Here is a 23,389-nt window from a genome sequence, read left to right on the forward strand (position 1 = left end):
GAACCTTGTAACCTCCCAACTACTGCCAACAGAGACGAACTCAACTTTGGCCTTAACCAAATCATACATTAGCCGGCTACAGTGAGACTTAACAGCAGAGAAGGAGCTTTAGTGACTTTAACAATCCTATTAGTGAGATTGTTCTGACTACAACTTAAAGTAAGCCTGTTACTTCCAGCCAAGTTCAGAAGCAAAGAAGGTGTGTGCCTGAGCAGTGAAACGTCTTCAAGACACAGGAGGAGAAGTGCAACTGGTTTCTACCCCTGTTTTTAGAACCATCATGTCCTGGCAGCATTGGTTTAAGTGTCGCTTTATATATTCTCCCAAACGCCTATCAAAAATTGTGAAATTTGATTAGCTCCTCCAGTAGTTAAATGAATTTCTAAAAAAAAAAAAAACAAAGAAGAAGAAGAAGCAGCTCACAAACAAAGTATCTTAGGAATTTCTGCAAACAATCGAACGAGGACAAAACATCTCGTGAAATATTCTAAACGTGCAGCGCTGGACATCCCTTCCAGTCTAGATAAGATGGATCCACAGAAACATTTCAGCGTGAGCTTTTGGCCTTGTGACATTGGTGATAAGCGGGAGATGAGATTACCACACTCAACCGTGGTGCGGATTCGACCGTCTGCTGCCTTTCGTTTCCTTCAGACACTAAAGATGGAAGCCCTCTGTCCCAAGAATCAAAACAACATCAGCGGTGTCAGCCTGGAGGGCAAGATAGTCCGGTTGACAAAAAAGTAGCAGCCGTATGAAACAGATCATATACTTTATACACATCATATAGCCATACATCAGGCAGGATCACTCAGGAATGTGAGGAAAATCTGAGTTGGGTGATGCATGTTTGCAATCAGACAGTTGATACAGACAGTTGTGGTGCTCTTGGGGCCCAACAACATGTTTCTGAAGGAGCACAGAATGATTTTTCATTAAGGCAGACTGAGGTTTGCTCCTGGAGGGAAGAGCAGAGTAGCGCTTCTATTCATACAGACTCTGAATCCTAACACTATGTCCTTTTTTTTCTTTTATAGACATCTGCTGCCACTTTAATGCATGATGCTTTTACCATGTGTCTCCTAAGGCTGCAAGACAGACTACTTACTCTGAGGTCTAGGCTATTGCTTTAAGAAGACTCAAAGTTGCTAGGGACACTCGGATGTTATGGAAATAAAGAAAGAAAGGACTCAAGAGATTCTTTGGATAACACTAGTGAATATGAGGCAAGGAAATTAGCACTCTGTGTTTTTTCTGAGCACACCAATCCCATAGTGAAACATGGTGGCAGCACCAGGCTGAGGGAATGTTTTCCTTTGGTAGAGGTGGCGAAGCCTCTCTTAGTTCAGAGCAGTGCGTTACATGGTCTTGTACTTCGGTCAACTACGCAGAGTCACAAACGCAAGTGAAAACATTAATGAGGAGAGTCAACGTAATGAACTCGGAGGCAAATTTAGCTCAACAAAAACACCATGATGGACGTTTGGATAAAACCGAGGTAGTATGTAGCCTACTTATTGCAGTAATGGATTATCCTTCCACTGAGGCATTTAGCAGTTCATGGTTAACGTTTCTAAATTAAGTTTGAAGCAAATGGCTTCTTTCAAACCTTCCTGAATATAAAAAAGCTGGAAACAGATGCTTGGTGTGAGACTGTAAGAATTTCTGTAACAAATTTTTGAAGACATACATTTTCACATTTCATAGTGAGTAAACATGTATCACTACATATGTCTTCAGATGACTATCTGCCTTTCTATGATATGAACATGACTCTCTGGGGGGCCAAATGGGTTGGACAGTATTTTAGTATTTATAAAGAGGGAGATATGGGCCCTTCTCCTCCCCCCCCCCTTCTGCGGGCACCACTGCCTCTAGGCCACACTTTTCAGATTCTTACTTGGAGAATTTTCAGAAAACTGTTTTGTTGCTTTTTTCGCTTCACATTTGTCCACTATGTTATTGTGGCTTGTCACATAAAAGGCCAATAAAGGTTGTGGTTGATTCATTAAAGTTTCCAGTTTTTCGAGAGCATTTGTCAACTATGACTAGATTTGAAAGGAGCTGGACATTTCCCCATGAAGTTCGAATAAACTAAACTCTGCTTCCAGACTTCTTCGGCTTTCCTTCTTTTTTTTTATTCGGAACGCAGTGCGATGGATCCGTTTCAGCCACCTTGGGAAAGAAGTTGTCAACTGGTCCCGGGGATTCAGCTGCGTCTGATGGAAAAAGCGTCTGAGAGGGCGCTCGTGCCCGGTTTCTTCATACCTCACCCCCACCCACCCGCCCCTCTTCCGTGCACGGTTAGCTGGCATCACCTCAAGGGTTTCTGGAAGTTTCTCCAAGCTGTAATTTCCCTACCATTAAACCCCTTTTTAGCTTTTCCCTAACACTCTCGGAGCGTCGGAGGAGTGTGTAAAGAATAAACTTAATTGGTCTGAAAACGCTTTCTAACTCAGCTATCAACACTCTTAATTCCCGCGGTGATTTATGCGTCAGATTTAGATTTCGTTCGTTCCTCCGCGAGCCCCGGCGTTTCAGGGGGAACTTGATGACGGCTTCTTTTGGAGCGTGCCGTAAAAGGTGACATCACCTCCAGTTGCATCCCATTACCAGAAACATTACCTTCCCACCCAGGCCTCGAGTTTGGACAGAAACATCTGGATTTCCTTACCTTCTCTGTAACGTCGAGTCACCTTCGTTGACTAGCCGCAGATTTGATTTGATTTTTTAAGCGGCTCAACGAGAAGCTGATAGCTCGGAAACAGAACAACGAGCTCGGCATCATCAGAGCAGTCCACCTCGTTCTTTTAACCTTTTCTGTTTGCCCTTGGAGCATCTGGAACACATTAAAGCCGGGGGGGAAAATTAGTCTCCACCTGAACGTACTGTACCAGATCTGCAAGCTGCAGCTTGGCATTTCTGTAAAGTGCCTCCAAGAATCGGCTCGGCAGGAGAGCTTGACTCATTCAAGGAAATTTTTAATAAAATGTTCCTGGACTGAAGGATTTCAGTCTATACCAGTGGTTGAAAAAATAAAATTAAAACACTGAAAGTTTAAGCCACGTATAGTTTGATATATGTGCCTAGCTAGAATTTTACCCTTTTTCCAAGTATTCCAGATGCAAAAAGTGAAAAGTGTGTCATTATGCTAAAGTTGTTTGCTTCAAGGACTATTCAGAAGTATATTTTTAGTCTATCATTTCTCCTGCAAGTGATCTTTTCAACACTCATTACCACTCTTTGTAGTTTTTTACATTTCCTTCCATTACAACCACAATCTTGTGTATTTTATTGAGATTTTATGATAGGCCAACGTTTACTGTAAATAATGACAAGAATTCAATAGTTTTCTTTCTAACAACCGTTGGCTGTAATAAAATGAAACACCGTTTAGGTTGCGTTCGTACCAACTTTGCACATCTAAAGACTGCAACGTTTGCCATCCAGTTAACATTAACAACCTTTCAGTTGAACTTTGCTCTGGACTTTAACCGGGCCAATTGTTTTTACCCAAACTGCACACAGCTGGACTCTATTCAGTAAATTAGGACACGTTTTTTTCACTGACGAGCAAAAAAATGAAGCAGGGTAGGATAAAAATGTAGCTTTTGGTTTATCATGCAGAAAACCTAACAGAATACATTGAATTTGTGGTATGGAAAGTGGCAAAACAAGTACAAGTCACTGTTTTAGGAGGTAAACATAGAGCTCAAGCGAATAAAGTTCTCTCTGGGATGTTTATGGTTGTTGTGATCTAATAATCCATTGATCTGTCTAAGCCTAGAGCCACAGTGTGGCTTGTAAATCAATGTGTGTCAAAACAAACAACAGGGGAAAAAAAATAAAAAGAGATCGGCCTCACCATTCCAAACCTAACACACCTCTCTCCACCGGCCCTCTGGCAGGACGGTCACATACTTCTTCAGGCTTTGTGTTTTGTTACCACATCTGCATCTCAGCATGTTAACTCCCACAAACATAACAGCTCTCGTCCGCTGAACAGCGTCCCGTTGTCACAAATCTGATTTACAGTGTAGAAACAAAAGCAAACAGCAACAAAAGGGCCCACTAGATTTAACATGTGGAGTCGCTTTTTCAATCCATTTAGAAAGCGGTTCTGGTTGGTCAATTGTATTAAATCCCAATAAAATACGCTGAAGTTTGTGGCTGTGGTGTGACGGGATGTAAAGACATTTGTCAACTGGACAAGTCACGAAAGACATAAAATTGAAACCAGAGGTGGCTAGAGTAGCCAAAGATTGGCTCTACTTCAACATATTTTTACTAAAGTAAAGGTAAAAACGTAGCTCATATAACGAGCTCAGCTGATGTGCAGTTCTACCAGGTGTTTGCTAATTGCTGCTGGCTAGTCTGAAGGAGCTGAGTGGGGGAGTCGGGAGTGAGGGCTCTTCTGTGAGGCAGAAGCTTGGACGGTACAGCTCTAAGGAAGAGCTGTGCCTCAGAAAGAGGAGGAGCTTTGCCTTGAAGGCAGGGCTAGGTCCATCCAGGCGTTTCGCAAAGCTGAATGGTTGCCAAGGGAGATTAAAAAAATTTTCAAACATGCATAAAAGAATCAAGACTCTACTCCAGGTATGTTTTTGACGAGAATAACATTGTAACATAATGTAAAGCTCAAAAAGAGTCATTTTACGCAAAACTGCCCTTCTAATTTAAATCTTAGGAAACTTTTGACAAAAACTGCAGGTGTGCGTCTGGTGAACTTTTGGTTAAACCAAGATTGTTTGAAGTCACTCACGGTGAGTAGAGGAAACATACATTTTACTCAAGTAACAGTAGCAGTACGTCATATTAAAATTACTTAAGTAAAAGTAAAAAGTAGCATAGTAAGAATACTCCTGAAAGTACTTTTTTTCCCCCAAAAGACATTCAAGTAAATGTGACTCTGTAAATGTAACTAGTTGCTACCCAACTCTGGCTGACATTTCTGACTATATTAAAACCACCATCCATTACTTCAAAACCGCCTTTGAGGCATGCGGCTCCCAAATTCACACATCTTTGCGTATCATGCAGCGTTAGTACAGCCTTCAGATGGATTCTGGCTTTTTAGTTTGCACATATTCAGACATGGTGTTTGGTGTCCATGATAGCTTCTTTGTGGAATGTTGTTTTTTTTTTTCTCGCAATGCTCTCTTCACATTTTCCTCAGAGAGGAGCAGATACAATTACAAAACCAGAGAGCAAACTTGAACTGCGCCACCAAAGCCAGTGGTCTGGTGGAAAATCTCTTTGCTCACATGGACGAACTACAGCGACGTCAACCCGTTTGTTCCCCGTCTCGTTTTTACAGGACAAGCAAATGACTTACAACTAAAATGACGGAATATAGTTAGCATTTTTGAAGGAACCAACATGTTAATTTCCCCTTCTAAATGTTCTTGTGAAATTAATTTGTCATTTTTTTAACACATGAACACGCCATTGAGAAAGCAAACCCTGTTTTATCTTAATGAAGACTCATTAAGTCTCATTAAGACTCATTAAACACCGCCGTAGGACGTTCAGTACTTCAATTTAACTTGGTGTTTTCAGAGGAATGTAACAAACATTTCTGGACTAAACAAGGCTGTATCCATCTCCAGTGAGTTTACCTGGAAAGTCCGGTTTCGCTTGAGGTGGTGGGAACGAGCAACCAAACTCTGATGCTAACCTAGCTCTTGACTTGGCTGAAACAGAACTCTGCCCTGCCGCGGTTGGAATGTGTGCTCCAAAAGCAGGAAGCGAACTGCAGGGCATTATGGGTAAATACACCCAAAACAAACACGCTACGTAGCATTAGCGGGAACAATAATACATCTTTGCGGCGTATTAGGGCCATTGTAGATAGAAAACAAATACATTTCCTTTAAATAATAATAATAATAATTATATATATATATATAATATAAAGAAGAAGAAAGAACATTTCTGAGTTTGGAAAGTCAAAAATTTGCCAGAAAAAGTTTTTATTTTGGAGAATCACTGAAATGTTCTAGAAAAAAAAGACATTGAGATGCCCAAGTTTGTTTTTGTTTTTTTCTAGAAAATGCCTGAGCTTCTATTTGGCAGAAATTGACAACTTTTTTCTATGTACTGTGGCCCTTGTACACCATCGTACAAAGACAAAAGAGACCTCTAAAACCTGAAGCTCTCCATTCTTTTTTCTTTTTTTTTTTTACATTTTGTGAAGAAGGAAGTTGCGCTCAAGACATATTCAGAGGGTTTGGGTTGTGCTGTGTGAAAGTGAAGCTGAAAATATAACCAATTTTACAATTTTGGTCCCCAATTACCTCAGTAGCTCAACCCCTTGTCTTATTTGACCAAAACTTTATTCCATGTTTCTCAATGCTCAAAGTTCAGTTCAAAGGTGTGAATGTTGGAGCGGATGGTCAATACGCTGTAAGTCCATGTTGATGCTTACTGGCTAAGTGACCGTGGACAGCGATACTGGTTTTCTAGCCTGTTCCAGTTTACAATCGGCTGAACCATTGGTGGTTTTCGAACATTTTCTAGCACATTTTCTTTCATCTAAAGTTTGACTCGGACAATTGAAGGTTGAACATAACTAGGGAGTTCTGGCAAAAAAAAACTCTGGGATGGCCCCAGGCCTCAATCTCTTTTAAAATTTATAGACTATGCATAAATGTTTGGTTGGTACCAGGAAACCAAGCAATTAAAATGTGCTTTGCCATCTGTGCCAAGAACAGAGGTCAAAATACCCGACCATAATTAAACCAGGAGGCAGCATATTGCTATATTTAAGCGTTTGCTTCAACTGCACCACTAAAAACCTAAAGTTAATAATATCACTTGGTGATGATTTTATTACAGTTATCACAAACACCCTCCATCTAAAGCTGACAAGTTTTGCGGTTGGAAGTTGGAAACTGAACTCATTTGGAGCAGACGCTGCATGTAAATATGTTCTAACTCTTTCTTTAAATTCAAAACCAACCATCCCTGCAGCTGTTTGGGCTGAAAGAAGATGTCTAATCTAAAATTCAATAAGGACACAGAAGACAGGAGATTCTTCTTGTCATATAATAATAATAATGTTCGGCAAAAGACGAGTTTAGCTATTTTAAAATCAGTTTAAATGTGTTGTATTCTAAGTAGGAACATCTAATTCTAATGTCTTTAATTTGAATCTGCCTATGTGGCTGCATCATACTGGTTTGAGATGATTATATACACTTCTAAAAGTACTGGGTCACCCATCAGATGTTCAGATTCATGGCCACAGGTATATAAAATCCAGCACTTGAGTCTAGACCAGTGTCCTCTACATTTACGATTGTCTTTCAAGAGTTAGTTCCAGTAAAAGGAACTCTCATTGCTTCGGCGTACCAAGACATTTTGGATCATTTCATACCCCCAACTTTGGCCCCATTCCCGTTCCAAGATGACGGCGTGTCAGTGAACAAAGGAAGGCCGATCATGAATTGGAGGTGTGGAAGTCCTTGACTGGCACGCTAAGAGAAGTGACTGAATGATGTCCAACATCATTGTCTGACCTCAGAAATGCTCCCAAGTAATTTCTGTTGAAACATTAATAAAATACACATTCCTACATAAACGTTGTGGGAAGTTTTCCCAGAACTGAGCTGCTAAGCCCAATGAATCAAAAGAAAACAGAAATGATATCGTTTCTACTTTCGTCTTAGTGTTTTTGGATTTCACACAATTAACTGCAAACATGAACTAGTTCATTTCAATGTGTTAAATAAGCCATAAAACACTTATATTGCAGCTTGAACCGTGGAACCACACTTGTACGGCACCAAATATTGCAGCTGAATAAATATGTCAGTAAATGAGGCGCTTGAAGAAGTTTAGAGAATAATTCTTTGTAATAGAGCAAAAGCTCTGCAGGTCTTCCAGATGTGTAAAAACATGATATCAAGGAAGTTTAATATAAAAAAACACACAAACTATAGTAATATCTCTTTATTGTACAGACATGAGAGCGCTACCATTCCTTTCATCCAGCACATACGACAGTGTGTCCCGTTCGCTCTCTACACTGTTTCCATGACGTAATTTCAAATTGCTGCTACATATAAAGTTATACATTTGTTTTTCTCCGCTATGTAGCAGGGAGTTAAGCACAGCTTTTGACTCATCTTAAGACTTCAGCCACACGACGTAAAACAAACCCACGACTATGACCATGAAAAAGACATGTGCAAACTTGTCCCAACACACTAAGCTCATACCAACAATTCCCCCCTGCGGTACACAAGAAAAAAATGGTCAACTTACAAAATATAAAAAAAAAAAAAAAAAATGCAAAGTTTCCCTAAAGGCACAAACTGAAAGAAAAAATCGACTGTAGTAGTCCCAATGCGCACCGAGGCGTTTTGCAACAGCTGACATGAAAGTTAAAGCAGCCAAGACCTGAGCAGGATGTGCTCTCAGCAAAGTTAAAGTAACATTCCTCATTACTGAGCAGAAAAAACATAAAAATCTAGATAATTTAACCGGCCGATGTAAAAAAAAAAAAAACGCTGTTAAGTTTGATTTTTTTTTTTTCATCTTTTTGGTTTAGAATCATTTTATGTAAGATACAGCCTGAACTGACCCCAGAAGAAGTCACCATGATTTGTTTAAAGGGATCCACGACTAGCTTGGAGCATGTTAGCTAAAAAAATATGTTGTAATTTTTTTATTAACCTAAAAGTTGTTGTTTGTAACATATAGAAACTCATAATTACTTTGACAAATTGTTTACATCTTTATTATATTTTCCACATATGGAGGTCGCCATTTTTAACATGCGGTATACCTAGGGTTGCCACCTTTCAGACATCAAAATAAGGGACGCCCAGTAATGCGCGTCATCCTAGTCTTATAAGCAGGGGATTATTTCGACTAGGGTTACCAAGGGAACAGTCCCTATATGTTTAAAACCGAGGGGCGGGGGGTGCTGCGGCGGCAGCGTGTCGGTTGGTCTATATTACCCATAAAGCAGTTGGGCACAATATCACAACACCAACATCATGAGTGAAACAATGACTGGGGCAACCTAATATATAAAGTACTCAGGGAGTGCTTCTTTATTGTTATTACACATACACATTTGTAGAATACGGAACAAATCACGTCCCGTATTGGTTCACTACGGTTCATCCGTATCGGGACGCTACATTTAACAGCCAAATACGGGACGGTTCCGTATTTTAAGGGACGGGTGGCAACCCTAGGTATACCTGGCAGAGGAGGAGGAGCTAACGCTACTAGCTGGAGCTAATGCAAAATCAGAGCCAACAACAGCTTTTTGGCCGACTCTCTCCTTTTCCTCCTCATCTTCATTTCCTCTTATCATTTCTCCGTTGTCTTCTATTTAATCGCGCTTCAGTTCAAGCTGAAGCAGAATCCAACGTTATTTGTAGCGCAAAAATTACTGTTCGGAGCTAGTGGTGTAGGACCAAGCATACGTCATCTACCCAGAACGCATTGCGGTGTAAACAATATGGCAACGTCCGTGAGGCAATATTTTATTTAAATTTGTAAGAACTAAGCAGATGTAAAAAAGAAAAATATATATATATACTCTACAAATTTTTTCTGTATTGTTTTTCCCTGTGACATACCGTGTTTCCCCGAAAGTAAGACAGTGTCTTACTTTCTTTTTATCCCCAAAAGCCCGACTATGTCTTATTTTCGGGGTATGTCTTATGTTGGAAAGAAATTGTCGAATTTTTTGTTTTAACCATAAAATTAACATTTATTAACAACCTGAACAGTATTGTATTCACCACAAAACAGTTTTATAAAAGGAAGTGCAGGGGACGGCGCGGTGACGTATGGAGAGGGGGACGGTGCGGATGTGGGCAGGAGGCGGCGCGCAGCTAGATGAGAGGGAGGCGGCAATACCTCCGTGTTTCCCCGAACTTATATTAGCCGACCCCCCTGAAACTCCAAATACGTCTTACAATCGGGGGTGTCTTACTATCGGGGAAACACGGTAAAAGTTTATTGATACAACTATTCATGGATCCCTTTAAGAGAAGAAGAAAAAGAAGAAGAAGAAAGCACAGGACCCACTTTATGGCTTCATTTATGTATCCCTACATTGAATGTGTATGATGTCTAACCTGTAATTTTAATTTTCATTGTCATAAACAACTTAAATTATATAAAATATACTGACTTTGCCTATTTGAAGTGTCCTTTAGATATAAAAGATACAGTAAGTCTTTTTCAAAACGTTTCTTTGTGAATTAATGACTGGCTTTGTGCATCGCTTCAGTAACTACTGGATCTTCTTTCCTGTCTACACCAAGCACCCTGATATATATATATATTTAAAAAAAGAGTCAAAATTCATTTTTTGCTTCTTGAAGTTTTGGCATGTGGAGTGAGTCTGGAGTGTTCAAAGGCCGTCGTACATGCGCAGGGTACGCTCCAGTTGCTGGACAACACGCTGGTAAAAGGCTATCTGCTCCCTGAGGTAGGCTTGCATCATGTCTTTGAAGTCCACCTCTCGCTGCTGATGGAAGTGGCTCATTTCTGCTTGGAGGGCAAAGCCCACAGTCCGGCAGCGTTTCCTGATCCCGTCCGCTTCGTCCTGGTTCATCTTCCCCTCGTCGCTCATCCGCTGGCTCTCCTTCACCTTGGCGAAGGCGCCTGCATCGAGACACGGGAAACACAACATTACATTTTCACGTTAGCAAGCGGAGCTTTTTCAAGTCAGTTCAGTAGAAKTGAGATAATTTCACTTCACAAMATTTTATTATGAYGATATCTTTCTAAGGATTTTTAAAAAAATGTCCATTTAAACAGGTGTGAACTGTGGCTTCAGCTACAAAGGCTAACAAGATCCAGCAAAGTATTTGCTATTTTCTATCGTCCTGCTGTTGTCATGTAAACAAGTTGAACAACTCAAGGTTGAGGAATTCCCCTGACGATGTTCAACCCATCAAGTTGCCACGATGTTCAACTTGTCTTGCTTCCAAGACAAGTTTGCAAGCAAGACAAGTCGCCCCTAAAGTTTACCAGTGTAGTAAATCAGTTTTCAGGGGCCTGGGGGCCATGTCTGACCTGCTTTAGCTTTTAATGTGGCCCTCTAGACTCCAAATTATATCAATAAGTCCCTCCAGTTTTTCACAAATCTGGAAAATTCATGCAAAATTAAAAACATTTTCCGACTTTACTGCAAATTTTTCTCAAAATTGGCCAAAAGAAAATGGCCACATTTCTCAAAAATTGGTCAATTGGTCAATTTGTTTGATTGCTGCCGCAGCCTTACTTGATGTTGATAAAAAGTCACATTTAACATCACACATTAGCGCAAATATCGTAAAAATTCCTCACAAACATTTCTAAACTAGCACCACAAAATCTGTGATTTTGATTGCAAAAAAAACAAAAAACACAAAAACAATCATGAAATCCTGTCTGGACTGATCGGCGTAAAAAGGTGTTCACATCATTTAATTTTGAGAAACACTTTTTGAATGCTGAAACAAACAGCTTCTTATTGATATTTCATTTGGCCCAAGATGAAAACAAGTTTGACGCCCCTGCTCTGGACGAAGCGAAGCGTAGAACAACGGGCTGGCTTTTACCAGGCTGACTTTGTGCTGCAGCTGAACATTTATGAATCAATAAGAAACGCCTACGCGGGGCGACACGGCTCAGTGGTAGAGCAAGTGCTGCAGTTGTATGGATGCAGACAAACACTGTAACCCTCCACATCAAGGTAGAACATCAAGCACACCGTCTCGTCCCGTTTTACTGCATACCAAACRTCTTGTTTCAGTGGAATGAGGACAAGTTCAAACCACATCCGCCCACGCTGCCATGAAGTCACTTTCCTTGAGCAGAACACGGCAGCCCAGTGGCACGTCGCCACGACGCTTTACAGATTAGCGAGTCTGTCCTAGTTGCGCATAATCTGATTTGGAAACACACTTTCGAATTTAGATTCGCTCAATCGGGCTCTACAGAGGTAGCAGAGACGGTCTGGTCTGGATAAACGGGGGGGGGGAGGTCCCCATCTTACAACGATCCAGTTGCTCTCGCATCCGTAAGCCGAATCTGTGAAGTCATGCAACGCTACATTTTGTTTGGAATGCCTGGCACAAGTGTGGGAAAGCATGAACAGCACTCGCAGCCCATTCCAGTAGAGGAGGAGGAGATGTGTGCGTGTGTGTGTGTGTGTGTGTGTGTGTGCATGCGTGCGTGTGTGTGTGGACTGCAGTCTGTGGCGCTGACCTATATTCGTGTGATCTGCCTTTCACAGGAGACGAGAATGAGTTTTAGCAGAGAGCACGTCTGGGGAACATAAAGGAAAAGCACTCCTGACTGGAAAGAAAAAAAAAAGAGAGAATGATGTGAGAAAGATGGCCTGATGTCGTCTCCCCCTGAAGCTAAATGTCGTCTGAGGAAGATAGTTTCTGCTTGATGGTAAAATGTTGGCGTCCTTTCAGAAAATCTTGAGTTAAAATCTCACAATCTTTGACTTCAACAAGCAAAACAAACATTTTTTTTTTTTCCTGGAAAAAGTTATCAGCTTCTTATTGTCCAATTAATAACTACTCCACAATCAAGGGGAGTGAAAAGTAGCTAGATTTGTTTATCTTGCCCAACCAGACAAGCTGCTGCAAAGTTCAACGTGTAAAAGATTTATGGGTGTGTGCTGCCAAGATATTAGCAATCCACCGGTGGAAGACGGGATGGAGAGACAAGATGACACAAAAAGAACAGAACTGAAGCAAAGGGGCTTTGGCAGGTTTTATCAGTACACACTGATACAATTTACATAGTTTTACAGCCTTATTTAATACGACAAGGTAACCCAAAGTGCTTTACACAAAATAAAAATAAAACAAATTGTGCCCGAACTCTGTTCAATTTCTACCTTAGGGAAAAGATTAGGAAATCACGAGTGGGATTCTCTGATCCAAAGCAATATTTTTAGTCCTGATTTAAAGGAGCAAAAAKGTTTTCAGGGAGTTTGCTCCAGAGCTGATGAGAATGGAAAGTAAATTCTGGCTAATCTGGTTTCAATCTGGACCTAGCGACCACAACCTGAAAGGTCTAACATCTGGAGTCTTCAAATCCGGGCCTCGTGGGCCGGAGTCCTGCAACCTGCAACTTGTTCCTGGTCCAGCACACCTGAATCAGATGCCTGAATTACCTCYTAAGTATGCCGTGAAGTTCTCCAGAGTCCTGCTATTTAGATCATTACYTGACTCAGGTATGTTGAAGCAGAGACACATCTAAACGTTAACCACTAACCACGCTATGGAGAACATATAATCAGAAAATACACAAATATATTCCTAATTAACTAAGTYTTAGCTAGCAAACTAGCTAAACAAAGTTAGCTAGCAAATTAGCAAACAATTCTTAATTTATTAGCTAACAAATCAAATTAACTAGCAAATATGTTCCCAATTAATTAAGGATCAATGTTTTCCAGGGACATCTTCCTCATTGTCCTGTTGATGACACACAACAAGAGCAGATCTGCTGTGGTCTGTTTTGCTTACAGTGATTGAAGAGAAAATATATWTTTTTTTATTTTAAGAATTTTTTGGCACTAGTGGCCTTTATTTGATTGTAATCTGACAAGAAAAAGGGAGAGAAAAGCAGCAGAGGAACCGAGGACGACTGCGTTAAGGTTTGTAGCCTTTACACCGCTCTAAAAGCTGCGCCACGCGACGCCCTGGACCAGAATAGTTTGTAGGTGACATTTGGTGACTGCAGAAGTGGATGTGATTAATTGTAATTCACATGGATTGCAGACATAAACATTTAAAGAAGAAAAGCTCTTCTTGAAATTGTGTGATCCATTCTCCAAGTCACGGAAAACTAAGTCAATCGATCCGATTGTCAGTATGACTCGTGTCCTGGCTCTGGGCGGATCGGGCCGAGTAACTGATTCTACAGTCTGTGTGTCCCTTGGCAGATCATCAACAAGCACTAACCCTTCATGTTCTAAGACCATCTCAAAGAAAATCTGTCTTGTATCAGACAGATTTCTSATGTTCTGTCTTGMATCATTAGCAATGATCATTGCTCATTGCTAATGATCAATGATTTAACGCTTTGAGATGTCATCAGGGGTCTTGCTATTRAAGCTAGCAGTAAAAACGTCTGTTGCGAACCTGACAATACTGATCAAACCTAGACACTTAGGAGCTTTATCTTACAGCTAATGATGCGACCTGAGCAGAAAARAAAAYTKAAAAATCTTGGATAACTAAGAAAGACGTTCCAGTATGTTRGAGGGGCAGAGGGGAGGAAAATAGTTGGGATTACATAGGATCACAGTCCCATGGCTGACCGACTTCCAAGATTCCCACAGTCCTCTCTGGGCCAGAGGTCACAGCAGAGCAGCTACAGGAAGCGCTSCGTAAATCCATGTGTCTTTTTATCCTTTTGTGACAAAAACAAAATCCGGCAATGAAACGTACCCTTTAAATTCCTGTTATTTGTTTACAACCCAGACTGAGATTGGGGTCCACTTGTACTTYAGCGTTAGTGCCGACAGCTTTTTCCCCGTCGATTCCCCCAGTGGCTGATTTCCAATTGAGTTTTTATTTTTCTCCTCAGACAGCAGATTCCTTACAGATCTAGAAACTAGCTAAACTAGCTGACATCCACTTTCAATAAAAGTTCAAATAGCTCCTCACTAGCCAAGAGTAAGCTGTACATGCAGCACCTTGCGAAAGTATTTATATGCCTTAAACAAACATGCCTTTTTCACGCTCCGTCACATGACGACATCAGTGTGTTTTATGAAGCTTTTATGTGGCAGACCAACAYGAATCAGCGCATAAAGTAGAAACCTTTAGGTTTTCTTAAAAAAAAAAATCAAATGTTCTCAGTAGATTAAATTGAGCTCAATAAGGACTTTGAGAAATTAAAGTTGGCGAAAAACAAAGCTACAGCTCTGGTGGATAATCGCCATGCTGTTACCATTTTCAAATTCCATTTTGAAATTGCTCAACAATTTTAGTTCCCAGAAGCTGAGGGGACAAATACCCGAAGAATGACGACATGGCATGTTCAGCTCTTAAGWTAATATTTAGTGGTGCATGAACCAGTTGACTGAAACAGACTTTAAATACAGAATATTTTCTACAACGTTAATATGCAAGTTACAAAAAAGAAARACAACAACAAAATCGTAGACCATTTGAGGGGGCGAGGGGGAAAAAAGCCATTTGGATTTTGCGCAACCAGAGTGACTCATAAGCGTATATAAAATAAACCAATCTGGGAATAGGCCTCTTACACTTCAAACATCGAAAGGCCTAACGTGACTGAATAAGATTAGTGACTGTTATTCTCATTGGACACACAAGTAAACATTTGAAAGGGAGTACAAATGAGGCTTGCTGCCACAAAAAACACTCCTGACCAGTAAAAGTAAAGAGCTCTGAGTGCGTCTGTGTCTGTSAGAGCGAAGGCTGACGTCCGCGTCGAGCACTGCTGGGAACTGATAACATGTTGTTCTTTGTTGCTTCGCAAGTAAGGCAAATAAAGCGAGACAAAACAGAGAGGCGCATATTCATTTCAGAACGAAAKGGTCTGCTTTTAGAGATCGTGGGGTTTTCTCCGGCTGGGATCGCACGCCAATCCGCAGGCTCTGGWTGCGTTTCCCCGCTCACGATTCAAAACAATGGATTCCCTCAGCAGCTTGCAGAAAGAAGCCTGTTATTTACCCATCAAACTGAACCAGGTGTTGTGTTCATTCTGGGAAACATCTGAAACGTGCGTAGTAGTCAGTGGTGACTGATCTGTACGTCACCGCTGACTGGGGACTTAAAGTCATGACACATAACTTAATAATAATAACAATCACGGACAATAGCTAATTCAGTATTATTGACATTATATACCTCTGAAATGTACACATAAGGCTGTTCTTGATAGGTTTTGGAAATCATAACTCTATTTCCTGATACTAAAGTGCTGGTTTTATAATAAACTTTGAGGCCTTGGAGCATTCACCTGCCCATAATGCAACTCATGTGTGTTATTGTTCAGAAGTGATCAACAATGTATTAACATATGTGCTAAAACAAAAATAAAATCAAAGTTTTGTTGCATGTTGAATGTGATGAAGAATTTCCCTTTCCCTTCCATTTTCCTTTTTGTTCAAATTGGCATGAAATTGYGAAAAAAATTATGCAAAATGTATTCTCTGTAATCCCCTGTTATTAGCTATGTATAAGGGGAAATATTTGAAATGCAAATTTGTTCTATAAAGAAAGAGGAAATGTTATCATACATGTCTAAATAACAGCTAATTATGAGCAAACATGACCACAACCTGCACTGTTGACAAGGTAACTATTGGAACAGGCTTCTAGCTAGCTTACGCTAACTCTGGTCTGGGCATCTTGGCATTGGATGTATTCCTTAAAGAGTTTAAACACAGTTTTTAATAAAGGTTTATGAGTGAAATAACTTGAAGACGTGAAGATTTTTTTTTAACTGCAGTTGAGAAATTATATTCATAAAAATGTTGCAACTTTTTTGAACTTAAAGAGGAACGGTCAAGAGGTAGCACACAGCTTCAACTTTTACAGCTGGAAGCTAGTGATCAGGCGCGAAATCAGAACTGAACCTTCAGAGTCACATAAAAACGATTACAAAATCAGCCTTCCGTCACCTGAAAAACAGGATTAAAGGACTAATGTCCCAGCAAGATCTTGGAAACTGTGCTGCAGATCGACAGATAAAAGTCCTGATTGTGTTTGCTTGTCCAAAGGAAGGATGAAACTAATGGAGGAGATGCAGATACCTCCCATATATGTGGGAGATTCCACAGGTAGCTAAGAAACATCCTGGAGAGCATCTTAGCATCTCCCAGCATCTTTTCAGGCTGGGAAAGCAAGTCTTTTCAAAAAGGGTGTTTGTTTAAAAAGTTAGTTAGCTTTGTTTTGCATCCTCCAGCGTGGTGCAGCTTTTCACTGAGAAGAATGTGTTTTCTTCTCGGCTGTTAGTCTGAGGTTTGTGTCCGCCACACTCCAAACATTCCCATCGTTCACACGAACTCCGATAAGTTGCTTCAAAATAAGCCATTTGTTAAACGCTTTCACCGTTTGCAACATTACGTGTATGTCTAAGTACCGGGGCACACAAAGAACTGTGTCAGGCCACAGCTTTGTGTAATGGTACCGTCTATGTCTTTAATTAGCAGGTAGGCGTTCCACTTGGTAACCCAGGAGGCTAAATTTAGCAGGCCACTTTATTGGGTACACTGGTTCAATTGGCAGTAAAAAGAAAAATGGCAAGTCAGGTAATTTGCATGGCAGCAACTCCATGCATTTGTTGAAGACAATATTCTGAAGCTCAAACTGAGCACCAGAATGGGAAGGAGATTTGGTTTAGCTAACTTTGGACGTGGGAAGGTGGTTAGTGCCCAATGGACTGGTCTAGTCGTTTCAGCCACTGTGGAACCTGTGAGATCTTCACAAGCAACAACATCAGTCTCAGAAAACACAATGCATCGTCAAAACTTGAAGCGGATAGGCCACAGCAGATGAAACCCAAACCAGGGGCCAATCGGGGAACGTAGGCTTCATTTCACACAGGCTTAGCCATCTCTGGAGATTATATAACATCTTCAATCAGAGACTTCTTCAGATTCGCTGTAATCCAGATTASTTCTACTGGAGATTCCTCTTGCCTACAGCCATCGGTCAAACCAACATCCAAACCAGTATAAGCAAGACGTGACAAGTAAAAGTTCAAATTGTGGTTGGTTAAAATGTACGCAGTGATGACTGGAGGTGTTTTCACATCTGACTCGGTTCGATTGGGGACCAAACTTGCAACATTTGTTACACTTTCAGCTGCTACGATTTGCTTCTCATTGCACCGTGTCAAACGGCCCAAATTAATTGAAAAACCTGTTTGACTGCAGTGGCGCCACACCAAGAACCGCCAAAGGAAACGATACGAAAACCTCCAAAGACACAAAGAACATAAATGGAGTGTCGTCAGATTTGAGCAATTATAGGATTTCTCTTTTGTCATTGGTAAAAGACCCCAAACCATTTCTTAAGCACTAGACTTGCACGTTTGTTTTGGTTACATTTACCCAAAAGGCCCTGCGCTGTGATCCGCTTCCCGCTTTTGGAGCAGTTTCCGGTCTAAAAGCAGACCGAGACCGAGGCACGTAGGTGGACCAGCTTTTTTAAGACTTTGATTACACAGTCAAACCTCCCCAAACAAACCAAACGTTCTAGGCAAAGGAACTGGAGTTTGATTAAATTGCACCAAACAGAGCTGGTGTGAATCCACCCAGAGTACGCCTGAATAAAGTTCACTGAACTTATTCAGTATGAAAAGCTGCCAGTACAAAACGTGCCTAAGCAAGCAAAGTTTATTCAGCAGCTTTTGACTGATCTATCTGATTTACAGGTTGCTTTTTTTCCTTTTATGAGAAAAAATAACGACCTCTGTTAAGATACAGATAACAGTACATCATAAATAAACGTAGGTTGTTACAAGATATCGCCTTAGTCAGTAACTTGAACTTTGAAACATTTCGTGAGAGGAAAGGAGATCAGCAGGTAATAGAGAAGAGAAAAAAAGCCAAGAAGTACATGGATCATCATATGCGAAAGAGATTAAGCGAAAGAGGAAAGCTTAAGGGGAAAAGAAGAGGGGAAAAAAAAAAAGAGGCTTCAAGAATGCGCTTTGGGGTCAAAAGGACTCGGCAATCTCTGCCAGAGTATGAAGCAGGCCTTAAAAGCCTTTGGGGGGSGCCGAGGGAGGAAACACAAAAATCTGCTGACTAAGCTAAAAGTTGTATCATTTAGCTGCTGAGGACATAAACATATAAAGCACAGCTGCAGTTTCAGAGCTATTTCTGCTACAAACAGTGAAACAGTACGGACAAAAACAAACGCCTTCCGGTTGTGACGGAAAGCAGAGCCGCTTTCACGTGACCAGAAGTATTGAGTATGACTTGCCACATTCYTGTGGACTTTGAGTGACTTTACCTCCTCAATGTTGTCGACCGTGGCCGGAGCTTCAGAGATATACGACGAGCACCCAAAAAAGTGGCGGAGCTCATATCTCTAACTTCCAAATTAAAGCCATGAGCAGAGATGTTCAACAGATGTTACAGGGTTTTTTTTTTTTTCTTCATATACTTTGAATTTACACACACTACAGGATCAATCCGTCCCCACGTGCCAGACATCAGAGCCGTCGTGATATTTACCAGGAGGGATTCGCTCAGATATGCTTCACAGTACAAATCCGTTGTAATTCATTGTCGCTAACAACCCTTGTGTTTATCCCGACGTTTCCTCCCTGCCAAAGGGATTCGTTTCGCAGGGAGATCAAAAGTTGCTCAAGCACATTTTGGATTTCCAAGCTGCTCCTGGGGATTTTTTTTTTTTTTGGCTTGTTTTATTTTCAGTCTGCTTTTCAAACTTGGTCCAGACTCAAATATATCCCAAAAAAAAAAAATCAATTGTTTGATGCCATCTCACATCAAACAAAAGAACTATCAATACTCTAGCTCATTTCTACACCGTTTCAGATGTCCTCAAATCGCCTCCGAGGGAAACGTTGTCTGCCATTACATCAACTCTTTTGTTACAGAGCAGATGTTCCTGTCTCTAAAGTTATGTAGTGCTGCAACGGCCGCAAGAGATAATTAATGGAGTTGCAAATGTTCCTGTGATAAATTATCTTTGGTCAATCGGAGAAATATCTTTCCGTCTATCCATCTTAACAGAAAAAAATGACTCAATGTCCTGTCTCGATGGTGACCGCAACCAATATGATGGTGTTTCTATGACGACGGCTTTAGCTRGCAAGTAATCAGGGGGTTGATTTTTGTTTGTTTCTGGGGTTTTGTTAAACCTGAAGTCTAAACTCTGTTGGAAGATTACATAATTATTGTAAAGGATGATTTAAATGACAGATTTTTTTTTTCTCCTCAAGGCCTTAAATGCATCGAAACTTAAAACAGCGTCATCAACCTCAAGCTCTTTGGCGCACTTTGTTGTGTGTTTCGTAAAACTCTCAGCCGGTGACCAGTAAAACCGCCGACTTAGCATTTGATTGATGGTCATCTGATCTGATCGGAAGCTAAATATCTTTAAAACAACCCTCTTCGCTGAGGAAGTTAGTACTGAGTGATGACGACACATTTAGCTACTGSCGTCAATTAAAGGAGATTAAAGGTGAAGAAGCACAAGAGAAGCTTCAGGAAGCTGATATATGTTACATCAAAGTTGCCCAGTGTAAGCTTTGAAAATGTTGGCAGTCRGTTGGAAATCTCCCATTTAAAGTGATGGTCTATTTGCTGTCCAGGAACAGCTGCGCGCAATTCTCACCATGCTAACCCTGGTAATGATGTTCATCACTTATAAAGGACGCTGAAGGCTGTTTATRGTGACATGTCTGCATTCAGTTTGTCTCGAACCTCGCCCTGTGTGACTGCCCGCTCTCGTCTTACACACGTGGCGTGACGTTACCTCTTGCAAAAATGATTTTGATTGATCACAGAAATACTTCTTCAGGCTACCACATGGTGACAAKAAGTGGACAAAAAAATCTTTGAACAAGCTAGTGATGTGATCAAAATCCTGATCAGTGTCTATGAAGGATATGTGCTATGAATCAAGTAATTSCCTTATTTTCTAAAGCATTCAAAACTCCATCTTATCAAGAAACCGGCAGAATATGTTAAGCTACCATTTAGACATGTTTGTTAATTASTTGTGAGAACAAACGTGTTATTTTAATTGGGTTTCTTATTTAATGGAAACACCGCAATCGCAATTTTTTATTTGTTTTTTTCGATATTAGTGGAATATTGACAAAGTTTTGCACATTTTTGTAATGGAAATGCAGCTAAAGTTGCTAAGTGACAAATACTTTCCAGTGGAMCTGTTACTTTTTCATCAATGTTAGGGAATTATTGACTAAAAACAGGCTCCTACGTCTTGATGAAAGTTAATTTTATGTCAGTTTTGTATTATTTCAAGTGTACTAAGAGTTTTGCACTAGAAACTAGACAGAAATACTTAGTATTTTTGCGGTGTACAGCAGTGATTTCAAGACWTTTTTTCATGTTGGTTGAAATTGGATATTTTTTAAATACTCAAAGGTGAAAGAAGAAATACATATTTTAAAAACAAACTATATAAAGTGCTTTTTTCTTAGCTGCCCATCAATAAACCAAGATGTAATGAGGTAGATGTTTTTTGAAGGAAATGAGTGTATAAACSAATGTAGAGTTAAAACTTTTCAGGCAAATTTGCCTTATTAAAAGACAACATCCAGATTAAAAAAATCTTTTGAGTTTGATGGAGAAAAAAAACAATAATAAGAAGAAAAGATAGGAAGAATAAGAGCATTCTCGGAAAAAGAATTTGGGTCACTTTTTTTTTTTTTTTGAAAATGCTTACTTTGTACTCAAAAGCATTTTCCACGTTTCATAAACTAAACAAAAGCAGATTTGGGTTCACCAAAGTCTGCTTTCGAGTAAAAGTCGCTATTCACTATGGATTTAACGAGGATGCAAAAAGCATGGTTATTAAACAGACACTTTGTGTTACATCTAACATTTTCCACTGTTAGCAAATCAGTCGGGGGCGGGAGGCACACAAAGTAGAGTCTGAACACTCTGAGCACACCGCACAAACATACGATGCAGCCACACTCTGATCAAAGCATGAACAACAAATGAAGCCAACAGCGCTCCGTTCTGTTGACAAACCTGTTTGACCATGTGCATTTCAGTCAGCTTTTACTATACAAGTAGGTAGAAGGCCCGCTCCGTAGAGGAAGTGTTCAGGTCAGTCCACCCAGCAGCGGCGTCAGACTGCTGGGCTGACAGCATCACTCCACTGTCATTAAAGTTGCAGTATGTAACCTTTACTAAAAAATGTTTTTTTTTTACATATTTGTTAAAACTGTCACTATTTTGTGACAGTCTAACATGAGACACAATCTGTGAAAAACAAATCAAGCTGCTCCAGCAATTACTAGGTCTTCAAAAAACCAGAAAACAACCAATGAGAGTAAGAAGGAGGGTCTTAGTGCTATCAATCAAGCTCCTGTACGCGCTGGTWAACATGCWAATGGACAAACAACTCACAGTTCCACTAAAACCATTATYGGTGGSTATGCTAACCAGCCTTAGYGTCTACAAATGCTGATGATGGAGAAGCTGTAGCGTAGCAGAAAGTMCACAAACATGATTGACAGCACTAAGACCCGCCTCAAGGATGTGATTGATTGTTTCTGGTTAGCACTGGAAGAACTGAGGTAAATTTTTTTTCACAGATTATCCRTCTCATACCAAACTGTCACAACATAGTGACAGTTTCAACAAATATGTAAAGAAATATTTGTTATAAAAKTGAAAAACTGCGGCTTTAATCTCTTTGCTGGTATCACACAAACTGATGACRATTTATGGCAGGGTCKGCACATTYTGCATGTAMAGTTGCAGAGGCGACATGTACATTAACAGRCCATCACAAGGCACATCGCTGTGGTAACAGCATCTGCAACCTGGCACTCAAAGCTGCTGTCTTTAATTATGCATCGGCTTAACGCCTTGCCAGACTTTCCCTGCAGAGCTGCAAATAAAAACAGAACCAAACAAGGTTTCTTTATCGTTTTCTTTCAATCTTTTTGCATCCACAGCAGCCAAACTGCGTCAACCTCGTTAAATAAAACTGTTTCCCAACAGAATGGCTAAATTYGTCCGTTTTTCTGCTTGTCGCAGCAGGAAGAAKTCAGACGTCTGATAAAGAGCTTCTGCTTTCACTGCCCCGGATAGCAGGTCACATGYCCAGTGTGCAAACAGACAGCCAGTCTGACCCCAATGATTGCACTCGATAACTCGCAAGAGCCGCCGCTTCAAAGGCTGCACACGGGTCACTTGGAGGCAAACAATGACTCCTTGCCTGCAGGAACCACGGCAAGGGAGATGAGGTCTTTCCGTTTCTATCGTGGGACTTATAAGCTGCTTCTTTTCTTATTATTTAAAGAATTTTTTGGCTGTGAAGACCTTTATTTGGAAATGCTAAGACAGCAAAGTAGTAAAAGAGAGAGAGGGAAGACATGCAACAAAGGTCAGCAGGCCGAGAAWTGAACCTGTGACATCGWGGACTAATGCCTCCTCGTGTGGGTTGTGCTTACCCATGTGCCACCACAACACCCCAGTTGCTTTTCTTTTTAAACCACAGGGCAATGTCTGTATTTTAGATAGCTGTATGGAATTAAATAGGAATTACATTATTCAGGATTAGAACCTGACACACTCCAATTTCTACCTACATTTCCCATCTACATGTTTCAATTTCGTTCCTCATTGATCCCCCGTTTTGTTTCAGGTTGATCAAATCTTTGTACATAAGCTTATTTTTTTGTTGCAGTATCA

At 40.5% G+C, this 23,389-nt stretch overlaps 1 protein-coding gene and 1 long non-coding RNA gene across 2 annotated transcripts in view; both read right to left on the reverse strand.

Moving 5' to 3' along the window:
- Nucleotides 1-419: 419 nt before the first annotated feature.
- On the reverse strand, nucleotides 420-5,702 carry LOC103465948 (uncharacterized). Its single transcript, XR_533885.1, has 3 exons — nucleotides 5,616-5,702; nucleotides 2,675-2,839; nucleotides 420-711 (listed from the first exon to the last, which is right to left on the reverse strand). It is a non-coding gene; the product is annotated as an uncharacterized LOC103465948 (long non-coding RNA).
- Nucleotides 5,703-9,896: 4,194 nt separating this feature from the next.
- Nucleotides 9,897-23,389, reverse strand: part of snx33 (sorting nexin 33) — a 20,628-nt gene continuing 7,135 nt past the window's right edge. The window contains exon 2 of the mRNA XM_008411186.2: nucleotides 9,897-10,632. Coding sequence (XP_008409408.1) covers nucleotides 10,379-10,632 — 254 coding nt within the window. The 3' untranslated portion in view covers nucleotides 9,897-10,378. The remainder of the gene's footprint in view (nucleotides 10,633-23,389) is intronic.

The sequence above is a fragment of the Poecilia reticulata genome, linkage group LG6 (genome assembly GCF_000633615.1).
Source record: "Poecilia reticulata strain Guanapo linkage group LG6, Guppy_female_1.0+MT, whole genome shotgun sequence".
Taxonomy (NCBI): domain Eukaryota; kingdom Metazoa; phylum Chordata; class Actinopteri; order Cyprinodontiformes; family Poeciliidae; genus Poecilia; species Poecilia reticulata.